The sequence below is a fragment of the Limanda limanda genome, chromosome 4 (assembly GCF_963576545.1).
Source record: "Limanda limanda chromosome 4, fLimLim1.1, whole genome shotgun sequence".
Taxonomy (NCBI): domain Eukaryota; kingdom Metazoa; phylum Chordata; class Actinopteri; order Pleuronectiformes; family Pleuronectidae; genus Limanda; species Limanda limanda.
In genome coordinates, this window is record NC_083639.1 from 9,202,961 (window position 1) to 9,223,974 (window position 21,014).

General features: G+C 39.9%; 1 protein-coding gene and 2 long non-coding RNA genes across 5 annotated transcripts; 2 read left to right on the plus strand and 1 right to left on the minus strand.

Annotated features, from left to right (window-relative positions):
• Window positions 1–2,143: 2,143 nt before the first annotated feature.
• On the plus strand, window positions 2,144–4,322 carry LOC133000307 (uncharacterized). 2 transcript variants are annotated; one of them, XR_009678189.1, is made up of 3 exons: window positions 2,144–3,112; window positions 3,191–3,251; window positions 3,928–4,322. It is a non-coding gene; the product is annotated as an uncharacterized LOC133000307 (long non-coding RNA). The 2 variants fall into 2 exon arrangements; XR_009678190.1 differs by having other exon boundaries at window positions 2,145–3,112; window positions 3,931–4,322.
• Window positions 4,323–6,773: 2,451 nt separating this feature from the next.
• On the minus strand, window positions 6,774–9,337 carry LOC133000268 (uncharacterized). Of its 2 annotated transcripts, none has more exons than XR_009678183.1 (3): window positions 7,987–9,337; window positions 7,848–7,908; window positions 6,774–7,171 (listed from the first exon to the last, which is right to left on the minus strand). It is a non-coding gene; the product is annotated as an uncharacterized LOC133000268 (long non-coding RNA). The 2 variants fall into 2 exon arrangements; XR_009678184.1 differs by having other exon boundaries at window positions 6,774–7,168; window positions 7,987–9,333.
• A 6,483-nt stretch (window positions 9,338–15,820) lies between these two features.
• LOC133000630 (G-protein coupled receptor 61-like) lies at window positions 15,821–17,218 on the plus strand. The gene has a single exon (XM_061070578.1). It carries the CDS (start codon window positions 15,821–15,823, stop codon window positions 17,216–17,218), a length of 1,398 nt encoding a protein of 465 aa, XP_060926561.1.
• Window positions 17,219–21,014: the final 3,796 nt, after the last annotated feature.

Here is a 21,014-nt window from a genome sequence, read left to right on the forward strand (position 1 = left end):
GGGTTGAAACATAACCTCCTCAGCTGAGGTAACAAAAGGTTTTGGGGCTGACAGGCACACACATACTGAAGTCTGAAAATACTGAAACACTTACTGATCTGTCAGTTTTGGTCATTTCACAGAGTTAATTGACAAAAATTACCACCGTCATCCTTAAAATGTATTGACATTTAGCACAAAGGACAAATCTGCTTTATCCTTTCTTTCACATTCTCCTTCAAAAATTGTCCCAAGTGAGTGTTGTTTTTCTATTTGCACAGTTGAGACAGTTTGGATTTCACTTCCAGAGTTGAGTCGTGTAAACTCACCTGTCGCTGTCACCACAGAGCTTTCACAGAGCTGATTCTACTTGAGGTGCTTTCAGCTGGGATGTATCAGATAGCGAAGTTGATTAAAGATTGGCGCTCCTCCACTCTCTGGAGACTTACAGTTCTCTTGTGAATTATAAATGAGCTGCCGCTCTGGGGCAGTGGCAGCAGGTTTGGATAATAATAACTCAGCACACAGCTCTATAGCTCCATCAGCTAAATGAAGCCATCCTCTGCTGCTGCTGCTGCTCCCAGCTGGAAATCAAATAGATTTAAATGGTTTGCAGGAGCTGATACTAAACATCATGTGAATGTACAGTGGAGTCAAATTGAAACCCTAGATAATAATGAGGTATTTATAAATGTTAGACATTGACACAGCAGATCTTCAGGTTTTGTTTTAGTCTTTGGTTGTCATCTGTTGCTTGTTGAGTTGTGTCAGGTTATGTGTTGCTCCTTTTCAAAAAATGACTGTATATGTAGATAATAGCCTTGTTTGTTCTGTGAATTTGTGGATTGCAATGTAGTAGAGTCCACCAACTTGGTCATGAGAGAAATATCTCAGCCATGTTTGTAGTTCCATTTTTTGTCCACGGATAATAAGCTGAGATGTCTTTGGAATAATCTTGACTCCTCCTCAAATCTTTAACATTTGTGTTTTGGTGAATGACATGTGTTTTCGTAGTTTAAAGAGTGTACATGTTCTTGTGATTGCCAGGTTCATTGTTATTCTTTTTAATGACATCTTCTTGTCATTGCAAAGATCCAGGCTTTTTTTTTCTCAGTGAATCTCCCTAATGATATTTCTATGAATGTATTAGATGTCAGATGTATCAAGTACTCAAACCCAGACACACACACACACACACACACACACACACACACACCCACACACACACAGTCACATGCGCACTGGTTGTAGTTAGGATTGTTGACATTGTTTTGAAATAACATAACATGTTTGTGAATAGTTGTCATATCTAACATTTGATCTAACATCTGCCAAAACAGTAGCCTTGTTAAAACCTTCATATAAAATAAACAAACAAAAAAAGCATTCATAATTTCCTCTTTCCTCTGCAATGTTGTGATACAGCTAAAGGGCATGTATGGCAAGCCGATTGAGCATTTATTCAAAATCCTTGATATCAAATTTCAGTCCCCTCCACTAGTTCGGTCTTTGTCTGCACTAGTTGGACGTTTGGTCGCACTAGTTCAGCATCTTACTGAACTAGTTGAAAAAAAAATCTAACTAGTCACTCTTTTTCAGCAACTAGTGGCACTTTTGGTCAACTAGTTACAACAGCAACCTTACTAGTAACACTGTGCGCTGCACTAGTAGAGCCAAAGTCTCCACTAGGGGGCTTTTTGCTGTACTAGTGGCCCTCTGGACCGAACTAGTAAGGCTGAAAGTGTTACTAGCTAACAAGTGAGCTGCAAAAGCTCTGACATGTAAGCTAGTCAAACATGGATTCAGCTCACTTGTTAACTAGTGGCCTCCAATTTGCTGCAGTAGTTAACTAGTGGGAGCCCAAATGCACACTTGCAAACTAGTGCAGCCAAAATCCTCACTAGTTAACAAGTTAACACCTTTTTTGCACCTTGCTAGCTAACTAGTGAGGTGCAAAATGTTTACTAGTAAGCTAGTGGGCTTGAAATGTGCAGTAGTTTGCTAGTTGCAGTGTTTTTTGACTGTACGAGCTAACTAGTGAGGCTGTAAGGGCTTACTAGTATGCAAGTGGCAGCCAAAATGCCTACTAGCTCACTTGTTACACTCCTGGACACACATGCAAATGAGGGGATTAAAATCAAAGCTTCCTATTGGCTCTCCAGCAAGAGCTCCACCCAGCAGAAATGTAACCCTATAAAGCCTGATAAGGTTTCACTGCTGTGAACGGCCAGCTCCTTGGTTACTATCCAAACAGAATAAAGCACGTACATGTGTGTGTGCGTCATATTCATTATTTTTTTTTAACAACAATGAAACAAAGGTGAAAATGTTTTAGCACTTATTCTTATTTTGAACAGATTCCTAATAGATGTACAGAAAAGTCAAATCTCAGCTCTAGATGAACATTATTAACAGCTTAATCAAAATATCCAATAAATCGTGGTACTTTACAGAAAACACTTCAAGTCATAATCTATATTCAATCTAATAAGTGACAGGGTTTTCAGTCCGTGAATCCAAGAGTTTTCCATCCTGCCTCTTTGACAATCCCACATCAGTAAAGTCCATTTCAATTATATTCTGCTGGCATTACAGGCGCCTGTACTGCCTGCAGAATATAATTGAAACGGATACAAAAAAATTATCTGAAGGTGCAGAAATTATCCAAATACAGGAATATTCCATTGTAGGCCCACTGAAGGTATAATGCTATTATATTATGAACAACTAATCTGATTTTATTTGGAGGTCAGTGTATGTTGATCTGCTGCAGTATTTGCTATCGCCAGTAGATGGCAGAGTAGATTTTCTTTACTACTTTTCAATTGAAAACTTGTATTATACAAATGAATAAGGAAATGACTAAACTAGTGATAATAAAATACTGTGTTCATAGGAATTACACATCTGTTAACATCCAGAACGCTATTTCATATATCTTAGGATGTCAACCATTAACTGTATCATAAAACATGAGCACACATGAGCACTGCTTCCATTTTTAACCTAAGGAGTAGTATAACCCCCCACCAAAAGGGGGCGCACTATGCGTTTTAGCAAATGGAACCCCCCACGAACAAGAAGCCCTTTTCTCCTAGGATTTCTTCATGATACCTGAAGGTCCCGGATTTCGGTATGAGATAACATTAAACACTCGAAATATTAACATAGTCTACCTGTTATTATACTAATAAGGTTATTTTTCAACTAGACGTCCAACTTGAGAGTGTCAACGGAAGTGATTCCATAGTTATCTGCTACTGAAAACTCAGGTGAGTGAGGACACAAGTAGTCACTGCTAGTCACGATTAGCATCATGCTAGCGAACTATTAGCATCATGCTAGCGAACGTGGGCAAGAACTAATACTGCTGTTAAGATGCTATTTGAAAGATTACCTCTTTAAAACCAATCGGAGTAATAATATAGTGATTATTAATGTTACAACGAACTTTAGGCAGCCTGTTAAAATAGTATGCCACTAAGTGTTTAAGGTTCAGCCACGCAGCTTATGTTAAATAGCAAATAGATATGGTTTAATATGCAAGTGCACTGCAGGTGCACATAATTTGAAAAGCCAATTCATATGTGAATGAAGTTCAAGTTATACTGTGAACTAATGTCATGTTTAGTTTCAAGTATAGTGACATGATATTGTAATGATGTTATCATATAACATATTAATGAAAAAGGATAAGCCCTTTGTTTAGTGATGTGCAATACTTTATTGTTTTGATTTGTATATTATTATTCAGTGAAGCACAAGTTGTAATGTTATACTAGTGGTAACTGTGATGTTGTTTTATCATCTCAAGGTAATCTGAGTGCACCCAGGTAATGGTTACACATAAAGACAAGAAGTGAATGAGATCTCATGTTAGAAGTAGAATAAGAGAACAGACACTGATTATTCTGCACTGTGTGTTGATTGTTTTTTTATTTACACTAGAAGAACCTGAATCTGAATGATGAGATGGCGCGCTTAACCCAGATCGTGGATACGGTGTGGCCAACCGTGTGATCCAGATCGAACCTGATTCGTGTATCGAGAAGACATCATACTCCAGTCCTGCCCGTCACGTAGACGGGTAGTACTGAGTATAGAGACCTAAAGACCCGGACCAGAACGGAACCATTGAATCCTCAAGCACACACACTAATCAAGGACTGTACGGACGATATCCAGGGAACTGTACATATACACACTGACAGGACTGAATTATTTACAAGATTTATATAATATTTACTGTTGTTTCTATTTTATGCTGTTTAATACTGTTTTATAGTTTATATTGTGATTGTTCGGTGACTGTTTGTGAAACAATAAACTGTTCATTTGTTAAACTTGTTCTTTGAAATAAGCCTACCTCTCCTTCGAACCTAGGAAGATATTTTGTACTTTTTCTAACACTAGCCCAGACAAGTGCTACACATGGAATTCCATACCACGGCCACATGAGATGCAAGCTCTGTCAGAATTTGAAAATGACAAATGAAAGGTTATTAATCAGCTGTCACGCTTCCTAAACAAGCTTTCTTATCTTTTACACATTTTATTGTTCTTATGTGTTTCTACGTTTCATTTCTATCTTTTGCTTGTGTTATTTGTGTTAGTATACCTGCTCTTGCTACTTGCTGCCTCTTTCGTTAATTATAAATTGTATTGCTTCGTTTTATCTTGCACTATTTGCTTTGTTTTAATAAGTCTTTTTTTATTTTTAGTTGTTTCTTCACTTTATTGTAAAACACTTTGAGCTATTAATGAACCCTAATGAATCAACATTTAATCAATACAACGTTTTAGGCATGGCTGCTAAAATAACTCACATGCCATAAAAGAATGTTGCTAAAAGGTTTAGATCATCACAATTCAGAGCTGGCACTTTAAGGCTTTGAAACACAGTTTGAACACTGACCAATCAAAATCCTTGTCCCGCCTGCCTCATTTGCTTACAGTCCACTTGTTAACTAGTGGACATTTGCGCCCCACTAGCTCAGTAGTGGCTGCATTGGCAGTTTCCATGTTAACTAGTGAGGCACAATTGTCCACTAGTCAAACTAGTGAGGTTTTTTTATACCTTACTAGTTAACTGATGAGGCTCTAAATGGCTCACTTGCATACTAGTGAAGCCTAAAAGTCCACTAGTGAGCTTGTTGGGGTCTTTTTTTGCCGTACCAGTGAGCTAGTTACAGTCACATTATTTCACTTGTTAACTAGTAAGGTCCAAAAAGAGCCACTAGTTAACGAGTGACACTGATGTTTCCCTGACTAGGTGACTAGTGAAAGAGATTTTGTCTCACTAGTTCGACTCTGAACAGAACATGTAGGGACTTTGACCGAACATGTTGAACATTTTTCTTACATGTTGGGCATTTTCTTCAACTAGTTGAGCTTTTCTCAGAACTAGTGAACGACTGTACGCAACTAGTAAGACATTTGATCGACATGTTGGGCTATTTGTCCAACTTGTTGACATTTTGGGCACACTAGTAGCCGTTATCATCTTACTAGTTTGACAAAACTGCTCACTAGTCGACATGTGCACACAACTAGTTAACTAGTGAAATTCTGTATTGTCCTACATGTTATCTAGTGAACCTTTAATCACATCACTAGTTAACTAGTTGCGTGCACATGTCAACTAGTGAGGAGTTTTGTCAAACTAGTAAGATGATAACGGCTACTAGTGTGCCCAAAATGTCAACAAGTTGGACAAATAGCCCAACATGTCGATCAAATGTCTTACTAGTTGCGTACAGTCGTTCACTAGTTCTGAGAAAAGCTCAACTAGTTGAAGAAAATGCCCAACATGTAAGAAAAATGTTCAACATGTTCGGTCAAAGTCCCTACATGTTCTGTTCAGAGTCGAACTAGTGAGACAAAATCTCTTTCACTAGTCACCTAGTCAGGGAAACATCAGTGTCACTCGTTAACTAGTGGCTCTTTTTGGACCTTACTAGTTAACAAGTGAAATAATGTGACTGTAACTAGCTCACTGGTACGGCAAAAAAAGACCCCAACAAGCTCACTAGTGGACTTTTAGGCTTCACTAGTATGCAAGTGAGCCATTTAGAGCCTCATCAGTTAACTAGTAAGGTATAAAAAAACCTCACTAGTTTGACTAGTGGACAATTGTGCCTCACTAGTTAACATGGAAACTGCCAATGCAGCCACTACTGAGCTAGTGGGGCGCAAATGTCCACTAGTTAACAAGTGGACTGTAAGCAAATGAGGCAGGCGGGACAAGGATTTTGATTGGTCAGTGTTCAAACTGTGTTTCAAAGCCTTAAAGTGCCAGCTCTGAATTGTGATGATCTAAACCTTTTAGCAACATTCTTTTATGGCATGTGAGTTATTTTAGCAGCCATGCCTAAAACGTTGTATTGATTAAATGTTGATTCATTAGGGTTCATTAATAGCTCAAAGTGTTTTACAATAAAGTGAAGAAACAACTAAAAATAAAAAAAGACTTATTAAAACAAAGCAAATAGTGCAAGATAAAACGAAGCAATACAATTTATAATTAACGAAAGAGGCAGCAAGAGCAGGTATACTAACACAAATAACACAAGCAAAAGATAGAAATGAAACGTAGAAACACATAAGAACAATAAAATGTGTAAGAGATAAGAAAGCTTGTTTAGGAAGCGTGACAGCTGATTAATAACCTTTCATTTGTCATTTTCAAATTCTGACAGAGCTTGCATTCCATGTGTAGCACTTGTCTGGGCTAGTGTTAGAAAAAGTACTAAATATCTTCCTAGGTTCGAAGGAGAGGTAGGCTTATTTCAAAGAACAAGTTTAACAAATGACCAGTTTATTGTTTCACAAACAGTCACCGAACAATCACAATATAAAGTATAAAACAGTATTAAACAGCATAAAATAGAAACAGTAAATATTATATAAATCTTGTAAATAATTCAGTCCTGTCAGTGTGTATGTGTACAGTTCCCTGGATATCGTCCGTACAGTCCTTGAATAGTGTGTGTGCTTGAGGATTCAATGGTTCCGTTCTGGTCCGGGTCTTTAGGTCTCTATACTCAGTACTACCCGTCTACGTGACGGGCAGGACTGGGGTATGATGTCTTCTCGTTACACGAATCAGGTTCGATCTGGATTACACGGTTGGCCACACCGTATCCACGATCTGGGGTAAGTGCGCCATCTCATCATTCAGATTCAGGTTCTTCTAGTGTAAATAAAAAAACAATCAACACACAGTGCAGAATAATCAGTGTCTGTTCTCTTATTCTACTTCTAACATGAGATCTCATTCACTTCTTGTCTTTATGTGTAACCATTACCTGGGTGCACTCAGATTACCTTGAGATGATAAAACAACATCACAGTTACCACTAGTATAACATTACAACTTGTGCTTCACTGAATAATAATATACAAATCAAAACAATAAAGTATTGCACATCACTAAACAAAGGGCTTATCCTTTTTCATTAATATGTTATATGATAACATCATTACAATATCATGTCACTATACTTGAAACTAAACATGACAATAGTTCACAGTATAACTTGAACTTCATTCACATATGAATTGGCTTTTCAAATTATATGCACCTGCAGTGCACTTGCATATTAAACCATATCTATTTGCTATTTAACATAAGCTGCGTGGCTGAACCTTAAACACTTAGTGGCATACTATTTTAACAGGCTGCCTAAAGTTCGTTGTAACATTAATAATCACTATATTATTACTCCGATTGGTTTTAAAGAGGTAATCTTTCAAATAGCATCTTAACAGCAGTATTAGTTCTTGCCCACGTTCGCTAGCATGATGCTAATAGTTCGCTAGCATGATGCTAATCGTGACTAGCAGTGACTACTTGTGTCCTCACTCACCTGAGTTTTCAGTAGCAGATAACTATGGAATCACTTCCGTTGACACTCTCAAGTTGGACGTCTAGTTGAAAAATAACCTTATTAGTATAATAACAGGTAGACTATGTTAATATTTCGAGTGTTTAATGTTATCTCATACCGAAATCCGGGACCTTCAGGTATCATGAAGAAATCCTAGGAGAAAAGGGCTTCTTGTTCGTGGGGGGTTCCATTTGCTAAAACGCATAGTGCGCCCCCTTTTGGTGGGGGGTTATACTACTCCTTAGGTTAAAAATGGAAGCAGTGCTCATGTGTGCTCATGTTTTATGATACAGTTAATGGTTGACATCCTAAGATATATGAAATAGCGTTCTGGATGTTAACAGATGTGTAATTCCTATGAACACAGTATTTTATTATCACTAGTTTAGTCATTTCCTTATTCATTTGTATAATACAAGTTTTCAATTGAAAAGTAGTAAAGAAAATCTACTCTGCCATCTACTGGCGATAGCAAATACTGCAGCAGATCAACATACACTGACCTCCAAATAAAATCAGATTAGTTGTTCATAATATAATAGCATTATACCTTCAGTGGGCCTACAATGGAATATTCCTGTATTTGGATAATTTCTGCACCTTCAGATAATTTTTTTGTATCCGTTTCAATTATATTCTGCAGGCAGTACAGGCGCCTGTAATGCCAGCAGAATATAATTGAAATGGACTTTACTGATGTGGGATTTTCAAAGAGGCAGGAGGGAAAACTATTGGATTCACGGACTGAAATCCCTGTCACTTATTAGATTGAATATAGATTATGACTTGAAGTGTTTTCTGTAAAGTACCACGATTTATTGGATATTTTGATTAAGCTGTTAATAATGTTCATCTAGAGCTGAGATTTGACTTTTCTGTACATCTATTAGGAATCTGTTCAAAATAAGAATAAGTGCTAAAACATTTTCACCTTTGTTTCATTGTTGTTCAAAAAAAATAATGAATCTGACGCACACACACATGTACGTGCTTTATTCTGTTTGGATAGTAACCAAGGAGCTGGCCGTTCACAGCAGTGAAACCTCATCAGGCTTTATAGGGTTAAATTTCTGCTGGGTGGAGCTCTTGCTGGAGAGCCAATAGGAAGCTTCGATTTTAATCCCCTCATTTGCATGTGTGTCCAGGAGTGTAACAAGTGAGCTAGTAGGCATTTTGGCTGCCACTTGCATACTAGTAAGCCCTTACAGCCTCACTAGTTAGCTCGTACAGTCAAAAAACACTGCAACTAGCAAACTACTGCACATTTCAAGCCCACTAGCTTACTAGTAAACATTTTGCACCTCACTAGTTAGCTAGCAAGGTGCAAAAAAGGTGTTAACTTGTTAACTAGTGAGGATTTTGGCTGCACTAGTTTGCAAGTGTGCATTTGGGCTCCCACTAGTTAACTACTGCAGCAAATTGGAGGCCACTAGTTAACAAGTGAGCTGAATCCATGTTTGACTAGCTTACATGTCAGAGCTTTTGCAGCTCACTTGTTAGCTAGTAACACTTTCAGCCTTACTAGTTCAATCCAGAGGGCCACTAGTACAGCAAAAAGCCCCCTAGTGGAGACTTTGGCTCTACTAGTGCAGCGCACAGTGTTACTAGTAAGGTTTCTGTTGTAACTAGTTGACCAAAAGTGCCACTAGTTGCTGAAAAAGAGTGACTAGTTAGATTTTTTTTTCAACTAGTTCAGTAAGATGCTGAACTAGTGCGACCAAACGTCCAACTAGTGCAGACAAAGACCGAACTAGTGGAGGGGACTGAAATTTGATATCAAGGATTTTGAATAAATGCTCAATCGGCTTGCCATACTAGAGCTCCACCGAACCTCAAACCTGTAGAAGGTTATGTTCAGTGTTATATTGAGAAGAGTCACAGACAACTTGGTAGATATGCTTCTTAGAATAGACCTCAGCTCAACTTTGACAATATTTTAAAGATTTTTGTCCTCGTCTTTCAAATTTCCACAGTTAATGATAACAACCTCTTTCATTAAGAACATGTTGGAACCTTGCACCATGACCTCAACTATTTATTCTGTATAACTCACAGAATTACTTCAGTGCATTCAGCCAATTGTGGAAGATGTATGTTGTAAAAAGAGTCTATACTATAGTCCGTAATAGTCTAGTAAGTATTTATTATCAATTTTATTATTTTCTGACACATATAATCAACAATATGTGCTTAAAGTCTGAAAATGGCCCTTATATATAATTAGATATAATTTAAGGAGATGGTTGGACAGAGTGCAAAGCTGTCAACTCTGATGGACACCCAGTCCCAGCCCCTGCAGGACACCATCACAGCACTGGGCTGAGTGCTGTGATGGTGTCCTGCAGGTCATGAGAGGTATCGCAGGTCGTTCCTCTCTACAACCAGCCTGGCTTCCACTAGACCACATGCATCAACCCTGGACAGCACTTTAACTCAGGTTAAATGTTTTTTTACTGTGCATTACTCATCTCTGTCTGTGCAGCTAAATGTCTAATGTGCAACCAGTTTCACTGCATATATCCACCCACTGTACATATTCTGTTTACACTGTATTATTTCTATTCCATTTTTATTTCCCCTTTTATATTGCTTGTTTACTTATTATTGCTTTACCTTTTCTGCGGTAACACCGACAAAGTAACTCTAATGAAGTCTTTTATCTTATTATTCAGCCTTTAAACAAAGTCCTTGGCTTTGTTTGAACTCTTCCTCCAGCTTCTGTTTGACTGTAAAGCTGTGAACCCTCCTCACCAAGTGTCTCCAAGGCAACATCCATCACTTCATCTCCAACACATTCTTTTGCCGGAGATATCTGTAAAATGCAACATGACAGATGCTTGTTAGTGCAGCATGTCAGACATTTGTACAGCATCTCTCCCTCACTCATATCAGGTAACTGAGCAGCTCCACTCAACAATCTGTGTGTGTGTGTGTGTGTGTGTATGTGTGTGTGTGTGTTTGCTTTGATGCTATTAAACACAAGGAGCTGGTTAATGTTCTCCCACTGGTACACCCATGCTAAACGTGCATTTGAATGTGACTCGATTGTTTATTTGTGTAGGCTGCTGTAATTATGTTTTGGTGAATGCGACGACAGGATTTTATTTCTGAGTGCGCCTGATATTTATGCGTCCGTATCTACCGGTAGTTATTATTGGCAGTGGGGACTCTCTGGGGTTAGTGCATCGTCCTTTGCTATTTCTGAGTATTGTATGTGGAGTCTATTTTCAGGGTTGCCATGGTAACCATTGTATTTGTGGTGGCAGTGATTGGTGCTGCTGGCCGAGCGAGACTGCTATTTTTATCACGAGTCAACACCTGATACAAACACACACACACACACAATTTATCTTCCTCAGGCACGCACGCACACACACACACTCCTACATTCAGACGCACACATACATTTATACTTCACACAACATGCTAAAACCACACGACGTACTTGCACTGTTTATTCTCTGGCGTGTAATGTTTTAGACACACCATGTGTTAGACAGGCGTGAGTATGTTTCCCATGTTTCCTCAGTGTTGCCAGACATCTTGAGACATCTTCACCATGACAACAGTTGTAATCGCTGGCCATTAAAACTCTACACACAACTGCACCATGTTTTTCTTATGTTCTGCTGTCCTGGCATGTTTCATGAGGGAAGTATTGATGGGAGGAGACAGATGATGTTAGATTGTCACCAGTCAGGTTTACAACATTGAAGGTTGGAATTTAAAATAGAAGAATCTGATAAATAAAAGTGACAATGTTTGCATTCTCTGAAGTCTGATATTATAAGTTAAAAGATTTTTGGATGTGAGACTGTGAATAAAAATTTACTATTCTGAATGGTTTTCAGTGATGACGAGATCTAGACGTTGGGCTGTGACTGACATCACAATGTTTTTTTTCATTATCAATTATTCAATAATTAATTTTATCAGTATTGAAGTCATCAAAACCTTAAGAAATAAAATCAAACAGTCCAAAACATAAAGATATTCAATGATCTATCGTTGAAAACAAGGTCTAGAGTTTGGCCTTGAGTAAGACACATATGAACTTACTTGTGCATTCACACAAACATGTGCACATGTGCAAACAACCTACTTTACGTGCATGCGCTACTTGATGCATTAAGTACATTGATATGTGAGCTGAAGCTAAAAATAGTAAATATTACAACAAGAAGACTTCTGTTCTCATGGTGACTCAAACCAATGACATAATTATTACAAGGCTATTACTGGACTTGATTAATAAATCAATTCACAAAAGGTGCTGAAAATGTAAAAAAAAATGCATTTTGGCTGTTAAAGAGGTGAAAGGCGTCATCTCCATGAAATGCAAATCTTACACATGTGATCACGGGGGGAACCTTACAAATGCAAATGAAAAACTATCCAGGACTCTGTGGCTCCACTGCCTGCTCCTTCAGCAGAGTAGCCTTACCCGTAATAGCCCAGATTTCATTGTCCTCTGCAGACAGAGCACTGAGATGGACTGTATATGATAAAGATCACCGTGGCAACAGGAGCCCCAGTTTGAGGAGCTGGGATTGTGGAGGCTGAGGCCTAATCAATGCCTCACAGTCTCAGTGAATCTCGTACTGCAGCACACTTTAATCCATGAAATTACTACTTTAATCATTGCTAGCTGACAAAAATAAATAAATTGTGAGAGGAACAAGAAGAAAGCGATTCGATATGAGGGTTGTGGAGCATTTTTCACATGCAGGGATTTATGAGTGCACACTGAGAGTTCACTTGGAGGCTGTGTGTTAAGCGTAGGAAAGAGACGACTATTTATCCCTAAATATTTCTACAACAAATAAACAAGGGGCATGTCACACAATGGAAAACCGGTTAGAATTCAATCTGAAAATGGTAGGAAACCACTGTTTGATCCTCATGAATAAATGGTGGCCTTACAGGGATGCTTGGCTTAGGGTGAGGAGAAGTCATATTATCACCTCCACCAAGGAAGTTGTGTTTTCATTGGCGCTTTGTTGTTTGTCTTATAAATCGCAACATTGCACAAAAACTAGGAGGATACTACACAGATCAAAGAACCAATTAAATTTTGGGGCGGATCCTGCTCAGGGGTCAGATCCAGGATTTTTTTTTCACTTGGATGTTTTCCAACATTTCTGTGGATTCCTCTCAGAATAATTCATGGATCTGAGATGAAGAAAATCAGGCATGTTCAGGAGACGTATGTAGCAGCTTGACAGAATTTGAGGTGGTCGTTGGGCCTTGGTGGAGGTACGTGCTCTACTAAGTGCGATTCTAGAAACCTAAATCAAACATGAATAGGGAAAAACATGTAACACGCTTTCAGGTTCAGGTCTGCAATGTGACATCTTATTAGTCTTGAGCTTCTTTCAAGTCTGCCCCCGCTTAGTGAAAAAAGTGTCTGACAGCACATCTGCAACGAGACAATCCCGGGCAGTGACATCTTAACAAAATCCAATATAAATCAATTCAGCTACTTGTTAACACACTGCTACAAAATACTTAACACATAGGCTAACAAGTAGCTTAAGTTACAGTCCCCGGGCATAATAATAGGAGGTCTTCCTTTTCTCTCTGATTCTGCAGACAGTATGTGAATGCAGCATCACTCAGCCACACATCCAATAACGCTCTGCTGTTTGAGCTGAGTATATACATATGTCAGCCAAATATATATTTCCATGCTAATAACAACAATATTTCCCTCATATCAATTTCTTAAGGACACTAGGACCATGCAGAGGCAGCAGCTCTAGGACCTTATTTCTCACTGCCTCCTGCTCCATCTCTGCAGTCACTGTGTGTGAGTGGATGGGGGGGGGGGGGGGGGATGAGGCAGAGAGTGAGCTGGTGTCTCAGCTTTGCAAACATTTACATCAGCATCGCTTCAGATGCATCCTTGCCCGCCACAGCTGTAGCCATCCAGGGAGGAGGATGCACGAGGCAGATGAAGGTACGGGAAGGGAAACGAGCTCTTGCAGTGGCGAGAACCTCAGCAGCATTCACAAGGTAGAGTGATTGATGTCCACTGTGTGCCTCAGCAGTGGGAGCTGAAGCAGGTTTTCATCCTCAGACACCAAAGCTGCAGACAGCTGTAGCAGGGAATACTCTGATCCAGGGACATAATGCTATCTTGCCTTCTTCTCTCTCTCTCTCTCTCCCTCTCCCTCTCTCTGTTTCTTACCATCACGCCACCTGATTCTCAACACATTTTCCTACTTGTTCTCATCATCCTCCTCTACTTCTTATCGGCTGAGTAAATTCTGTCGAGCGCAAGCAATAGATCAAATCTGTAATGTGATGTATAAAACGTCGGCCTTGATTGATAGAGTGGGTGTAAATGCATTAATGATTAATATATAAAAAATGAGTAGGCGGTAAGACATTACTAAACCAGACAGGAGGGTTGAAGTGAATTGGTAGTACCCCTATGTGGGATTTAGAGACACTGCTCACTGAGGGAAACCATGCACAGGTGAGGAGGGAGGTTAGAGCTCAGGTTTGAGCCTGATAAGTGCCATCATCACTGTGGACAGAACAATCTGGGCTTCGGTTAAATCTGTGGCAGCGAGAACTCATAGCAGCAGGCAAATGGGTTTTTGCTTGATCTGACATATATACAGCAGTAGCCACCCATGTCTGTTTGTTGCCTGTTACAGCTAAAGGCACAGTTAATATGCAGCCAGCCTCGGTAACCCTTAAATACCCTCAGCTTTTCCAGCTGAAACACTAAATCCACTCATCCTTCCTCACTGGTAGTGGCAGAGCTCATGTTGTGTTTCATGTACAAAAACCTCACACATTGAATCTGGAGATAAACATATATGGGGAACATACTTATGAGGCCTCCCTGCATTTGACGCCAGTTTATTTAGTTCGGAGTAGTAGCCATCCACTGTCTTAGATAAGACCCTTGGTGTATACGTATTTCTATATGAGTACACGCAGCTGGGGAGGATGTGATGGAAAAGGTCTGTTATGATTGTTTTGGGGGAATACGATAGGATCCATGCATTGACAGGATGTGTGCATGAGAAGTCCAGACTGGATGCAATATAAAAACAATATAAAAAACACCATATTTGCATCTTTTAAGAGTACGAGTTGATTGTCAATATGCATTTTGAACGTGATGACTGCAGATATATGAACCATGATGTGTTCAAGTGGCTCCACTTGCATGATGATTTATGATTGTTCAACTCGTGCAGTTCTGTCAGCATATTACTAAATAGGTTGCAAAATGTGTAATGAATTAAGTTGATTGGTTTGAGTGCTTGTCTTGGATTATTATAATTAGCTAGATTGCCTGAACAGAGATCAGAGAAGTTGAGGGGGATTTTTATAAAACTTCATTAGCATGAGCAACCTGATTGGTCGGATTAGTGCACATGACCCAGAAGTGCCAATACGAGGTCGCCTATGACATGAATACACATGTGAACAAAAAGAAAAAAAACACTTCAAAGCCACTGCATCAGTGAAGGCCACCACCAGCCAGGATTGTTTAACTGTGCAATATGATCATGTGCAATATGACTGTATATAACTAACCTAGTGTTTTAATTTTAGATGTTTGTATGTATATAGACTGTAATGTCTCTACTTGTCTGTACCTGTCTATCTTTTCCACTGGGTAACTGTGCATTCACAATAAAGGCATTGGAATGAATACAAAGTGTTATATACACTCACCGTTTTATTTTCCCATGTTTCTCTCCTGTTTTTAGGTTGGCTTGTAACCGATCGCAGACATGAAGACTTTTATAAAAGGACATGAATCATAAGCTCTAAACCTCCAGACAATCACGGCATCTTACTGCGGAAGACCAGGCAGCTTTTGACCTTGTTTCCAAGCCGCTGCTTTCTGGCCGTACTTCCTGGCTTTGAAGGATGGGTGATGGGCCTGTGACTGATCCTGCCCGCCCGCCTTGTCCCACCTTTCAATGGAACCGATGTGGAACTCCTCCCACTCGCCTCCACAGCTCGTGTCCAACATGTCTGCCTCCTCTCTGCCCGAGGGCTGGGCTCTGTCCCAGTCGCTAGCCCTGCTGGCCATGCTGCTCATGGATCTGCTGGCGGTGGTGGGTAACGCGGCCGTCATGTTGGTCATTGCCAAGGCGCCACAGCTCCACAAGTTTGCCTTTGTCTTCCACCTGTGCGTGGTGGACCTGCTGGCAGCCCTGGTGCTGATGCCCCTTGGCATGCTCTCCAGCCGGGCATTCTTCGGGGAGGCCCTGTGCAGGAGCTACCTCTTTCTCAGTGTGTGCCTGGTCAGCGCTGCCATCCTCTCCATCTCCGTCATCAACGTGGAGCGTTATTATTACATCATGCACCCCATGCGATATGAGGTAAAGATGACTGTTGGTCTGGTGGCGTCAGTGCTGGTGGGGATTTGGGTCAAAGCCCTGGCCATGTCTGCGCTGCCGCTGCTTGCCTGGTTCTTGCAAGGCGGAAGAACGCCGCTGCTGGAGAGTAGTGGGGTTGGAGGAGGAGGAAGTGGGGCAGTCCCATCGCCCCCTGCTCAGGGTCACAGGCGCTGCTCACTGCACTGGACAGGGGGGGGGTCAAACCGCTTGGCCTATATGGTCCTCTTCACTCTGGTGTATTTCCTGTGTCCAATTCTGGTCATTCTTGTGGTGTACTGCAATGTCTTTAAAGTGGCTCGGGTAGCTGCCATGCAGCACGGGCCTCTGCCAACCTGGATGGACACTCCTCGTCGCCAGCGGTCAGAGTCACTCAGCAGCCGTTCCACTATGGTTACCAGCTCTGGGACGGGGACAGACAGAGCCACACCACAGCGGCCCTTTGGGGGAGGAAAGGCTGCAGCTGTGTTAGCGGCAGTCGGTGGGCAATTCCTCTGTTGCTGGCTGCCCTACTTTACTTTCCACCTGTATTCAGCACTGGCTGCCAGCCCTCCAGCTGCACTGGCCTCTCTGGAGGAAGTGGTCACCTGGATCGGCTACTTCTGCTTCACCTCCAATCCCTTCTTCTACGGCTGTCTCAACAGACAGATCCGGGAGGAGCTGGGCAAACATCTTCCCTGCCTGTTTCGTCGAGCAGGGGTCGACATCGAGGACAGACTGCCCAGTCGCGAAGGATCCATCGAGGAGAATTTCCTCCAGTTTCTTCAGGGCACCGGCTGCAACTTGGATCCTCAAAACTCTCACAGCACCTCCAGCCCAAAGGGGGAGGCCTGCTGCCCTGTGACAGCGTCCCAGCCACCTGAGCCAGCACAGCCCATACCCATTGATTTCCGTATCCCTGGACAAATTGCAGAGGAGACGTCAGAGATTATTGAGAATGAACAGGGGAAAAACAACCATATGTATACAGAAAACTAAGTTATTAATATCTTTGTTTCCTAAAATTAAGTATCATTTGGGTCATTCAGATGTAAAGTGTTTCAGGAAAACATGCCTTTTCTATTTCTACTGAAAGCTGTCCAGCAGGTCGCTCAGTGAAATGACTTTAAATTGTATCTTTGAATCGTTGCACTTTGCCTCATCAGATTTCATCTAGTCACTGTGATACAGTCAAATGCATTTGTTTAAGATTTATTTCTGCCTGTTGCTCGTGACCAGGGAAATAGATAAACAAAAAAAAAACTGCATTTTGGCCTACCACACAACCGCTCAGCTCTGTACAGTAAATGACTCAGTGAATTAACACCGATGTAACATCTTAAAATTAAAAATAACATATTACAGCAGCTAGTACTTGTACTAAACGTTTTAAGAATTCTCTTTTGATCTTGAATGAATCAGCACATGCTGAAATACACTGGTGATGTTCTGCTATAGGACGATTTGCCTGAAGATACCAACATGTTCATAACTGTTGATCCAATCATTTGGAGACTGTGGCAATTTGAATATTTTTAGAAAGAGTTTTGTAAATTACTGAAAGAAAAATTACTTCTGAGAGGACGACAAGAAAATACACAACAATTATGACTTGAGTATTTGTGTGTATCCATTGGAGGACAATGAGAATCAATTTTGATTGGTCGATTGGCGTTAATCAGTGATAACGCCACTCTAACCTTTAAACCAATCTGATCATATTAGATTAGGAGGCAAACATATTGTGGCCTAACTCTCATTGAATCACAAAAAAGTTGTTTAGAGACAATCTTCAGAATTTTGTTCTCCTTTTCTTTTGGTGAGTGTCCAATCATTCTTCTTTGATTTCCTACAAAACCAGATCTGTTGGGACTTGGTTTAGGATGTGGGTTTAATCTCTTACGGGTCACCAAGCTTTCTGCCATGTGATGTATTTAACAGTATATTTGGATACAGACCTTAATAACCAGTATTCTATCAATGCACTGCATTGCATTAAAAAAATGATCCTATTTCTTGCATTTTGTTAAATGTTCCTAACTGTATGTTATGTTTAGTAAAATTGTATAAGTTTGGGCTGTGTGTTGCAATTGGACACAACTATTTTCTGTTTTTAAAAAAATGTATAAGTGAGTGTAAGTATTTGTCATTAGTTTCATCTCAAGGAGGCTGATGTATTTTGACCTGTATGCAGTAACTGCCTTCTTTCAGCTGTGGAAAGTTTTTATCCAGGAAGGAGAATACATGATTCTTTGACTACCCTGCTCATCTTTGACTACCCTGCTCATCAGGGGTTTTACAGGACCTCAGATGCTGGAAAATTAATCAACAGCCCATGGGCAATTCCATGTCAAGTGTGACTCCTGCACACTATTCTAACGTTGTAAGGAGACTAAGGCCCTGTCCACACTAATGAATATATTTGACCTTTTCCTTTTCATTCTCTTTTTGATCTTTTGTTCCTCACACAAATGGTGTTTAAAGTCGCAAAAACTTTTTACAAACACCTTCCAAACTCTGGGATGACATCACAGCTTACGCATGTCCACTGTTGCTTAGTAGTATGACCAGCAATGTAGTATGAACAGCAATGGCGAATATAGAATATTACAGTGACAGTATTACAGTCCACTTTTAGAACTCTGGTTCCTGATGTGATTCATTTTCTTCAGTGACGTTTCAGAAAATCCTTCTAAAAATAGTTTTAAGCCTGGAACCAGACCAACCATCTACAAATTGAATCATGACCGTACAACATTTGATTCGGAGCAAAACGAATAGTGTAAAATAGAAAAAGGCAAAGGGTACAAGACTTTGTACATAATCTTTTTAGAGTGAAGGCACTACACATCCCATGAACCATTGCAAACGATCCCTTTCCAATGACTTCCAGCATACTTCTTCTTGAATTTATCTTTAAGTAGTAATTTCCACTCAATTGGGCTCTTACCCTCACCTCCAAAATAAAAGAAACACAGCATGTTAGAAAGAGAAATCATGGTTGCTCTGTACTAAACGCAATGTAACACTGACCCCTTCTGATCCAAGCCAACGTGATTTTCATGGTTTACAAGTTCTATGCAGCAAGCTCCACTAATCAAAGCCTTTGGTATTACACTTGAGGATGCTGGGTAGTGTAGTATTTCTCCTTGACATTTCGCTTAAAACATGTTTTTCCTAAAACGCAGTTGATATCAAACAGACTTGCCTACAGGAGCATATAACATTGTTTCACGGTCTCGTAGCTTGTGGTTAATCTACTTTAATGGATGGTTAAAATATTATGCCTGATAACAAAATCTCTATTAAGAACAGGAATGGTATTTTAACTTCTGGAACCGCTCTGTTGAGCTTTACATCCTGGTTGACAGGAGTCAAGCTCACTGAGCATCTTCACAATGCTCTTCTCTGGTCTTTGACGGATCGTCGATGTAGACTTTATCGATATCTGCTGGCCCTACACGCTTGTTGTCATTTTTGTGTTCTCATCCGAAAAGAAAGTTTGTGGTGACAGATATTTTTTTTAAACGGAGCGGGAAATATCCGTTCAAAAAAACATCCACAGTAGTGTAGACAAGGCCTAAAGACGATGTGGTTGCTTGTTGAGCTTTTATTAGAAATGAAGGTTCAGATTTTGCTATGTTTTTTAGCTTGAGTTTGATGATGAGAGGAATTTGTATTTTATAGCAAATAGTTAGGGATTCAGATGATAAACTGTATGTGGAGATGTATGACTGAAACAACAGATCCTTTATTAATATGGACACAGGGTTATTACGATATTTTTTTCAGATGCTTTTGAGTGGCAAAGCCAATACCGAATCAAAAGCTCGCTGAGCTCGATCCCTTCTTTTCATCACTTCTGAATATCCCAAACTGTGAATGACTTTGAATGTTTGTGTTACGATTTCATTGTTTTTTTTTTCAAAATGCTGTGATTGAACTAAAACAACTTCCATTGTACTGCAATGAAATGAATGTGTGTAGAAAAAAAGAACATGGCTAAAACATGAGTGAGAGATGCAGATGTAATAAAGACTTTCTATGTTTGTAAAACATTTTCGATGCACTCTCATAATTTTATAGATAGACAGAGAGATAGATAGATAGATGGATGGATGGATGGATGGATGGATGGATGGATGGATGGATGGATGGATGGATGGATGGATGGATGGATGGATGGATGGATGGATAGATAGATAGATAGATAGATAGATAGATAGATAGATAGATAGATAGATAGATAGATAGATAGATAGATAGATAGATAGATAGATAGATAGATAGATAGATAGATAGATAGATAGATAGGCTCACACCTCTACGATGGACCTCAGTCAAGCCGCCCCCAGCTTTGTCAGGCTCTGCCATCCCCATGGCAATTATTACCTAGTGACATTTCTCAGAGCGGTGGTGGGCGGTGGGAGGAGCTTGCTCTATTTGGAATCCAACAAGACACTCTTGTGTGTGAATTCTTAAAATATATTGTCTCAACTAAACTAGAGCTGATACTTGTTTTTTTGGTTATTTATCACAAACTGAACTGAAATAATCCTTCATTTTCTGTCGGTTAGAATGACCTTTTGTTATTGCCACATAATCTTAGAATGCTTAGATTGATGCACACTTTACCTTATCTCCTTATTATTATCCAAAATTGTATATACGCTGTAAAATGTTAATATACGTACATCTTGTTTTTCTTGCATTTAAATTGCAAAACCCTCTTTTTTAAAAGTTAACAGCAAATCCTGAATTAAACTGTATGATAACTTGTGTGGACCAATAGCTT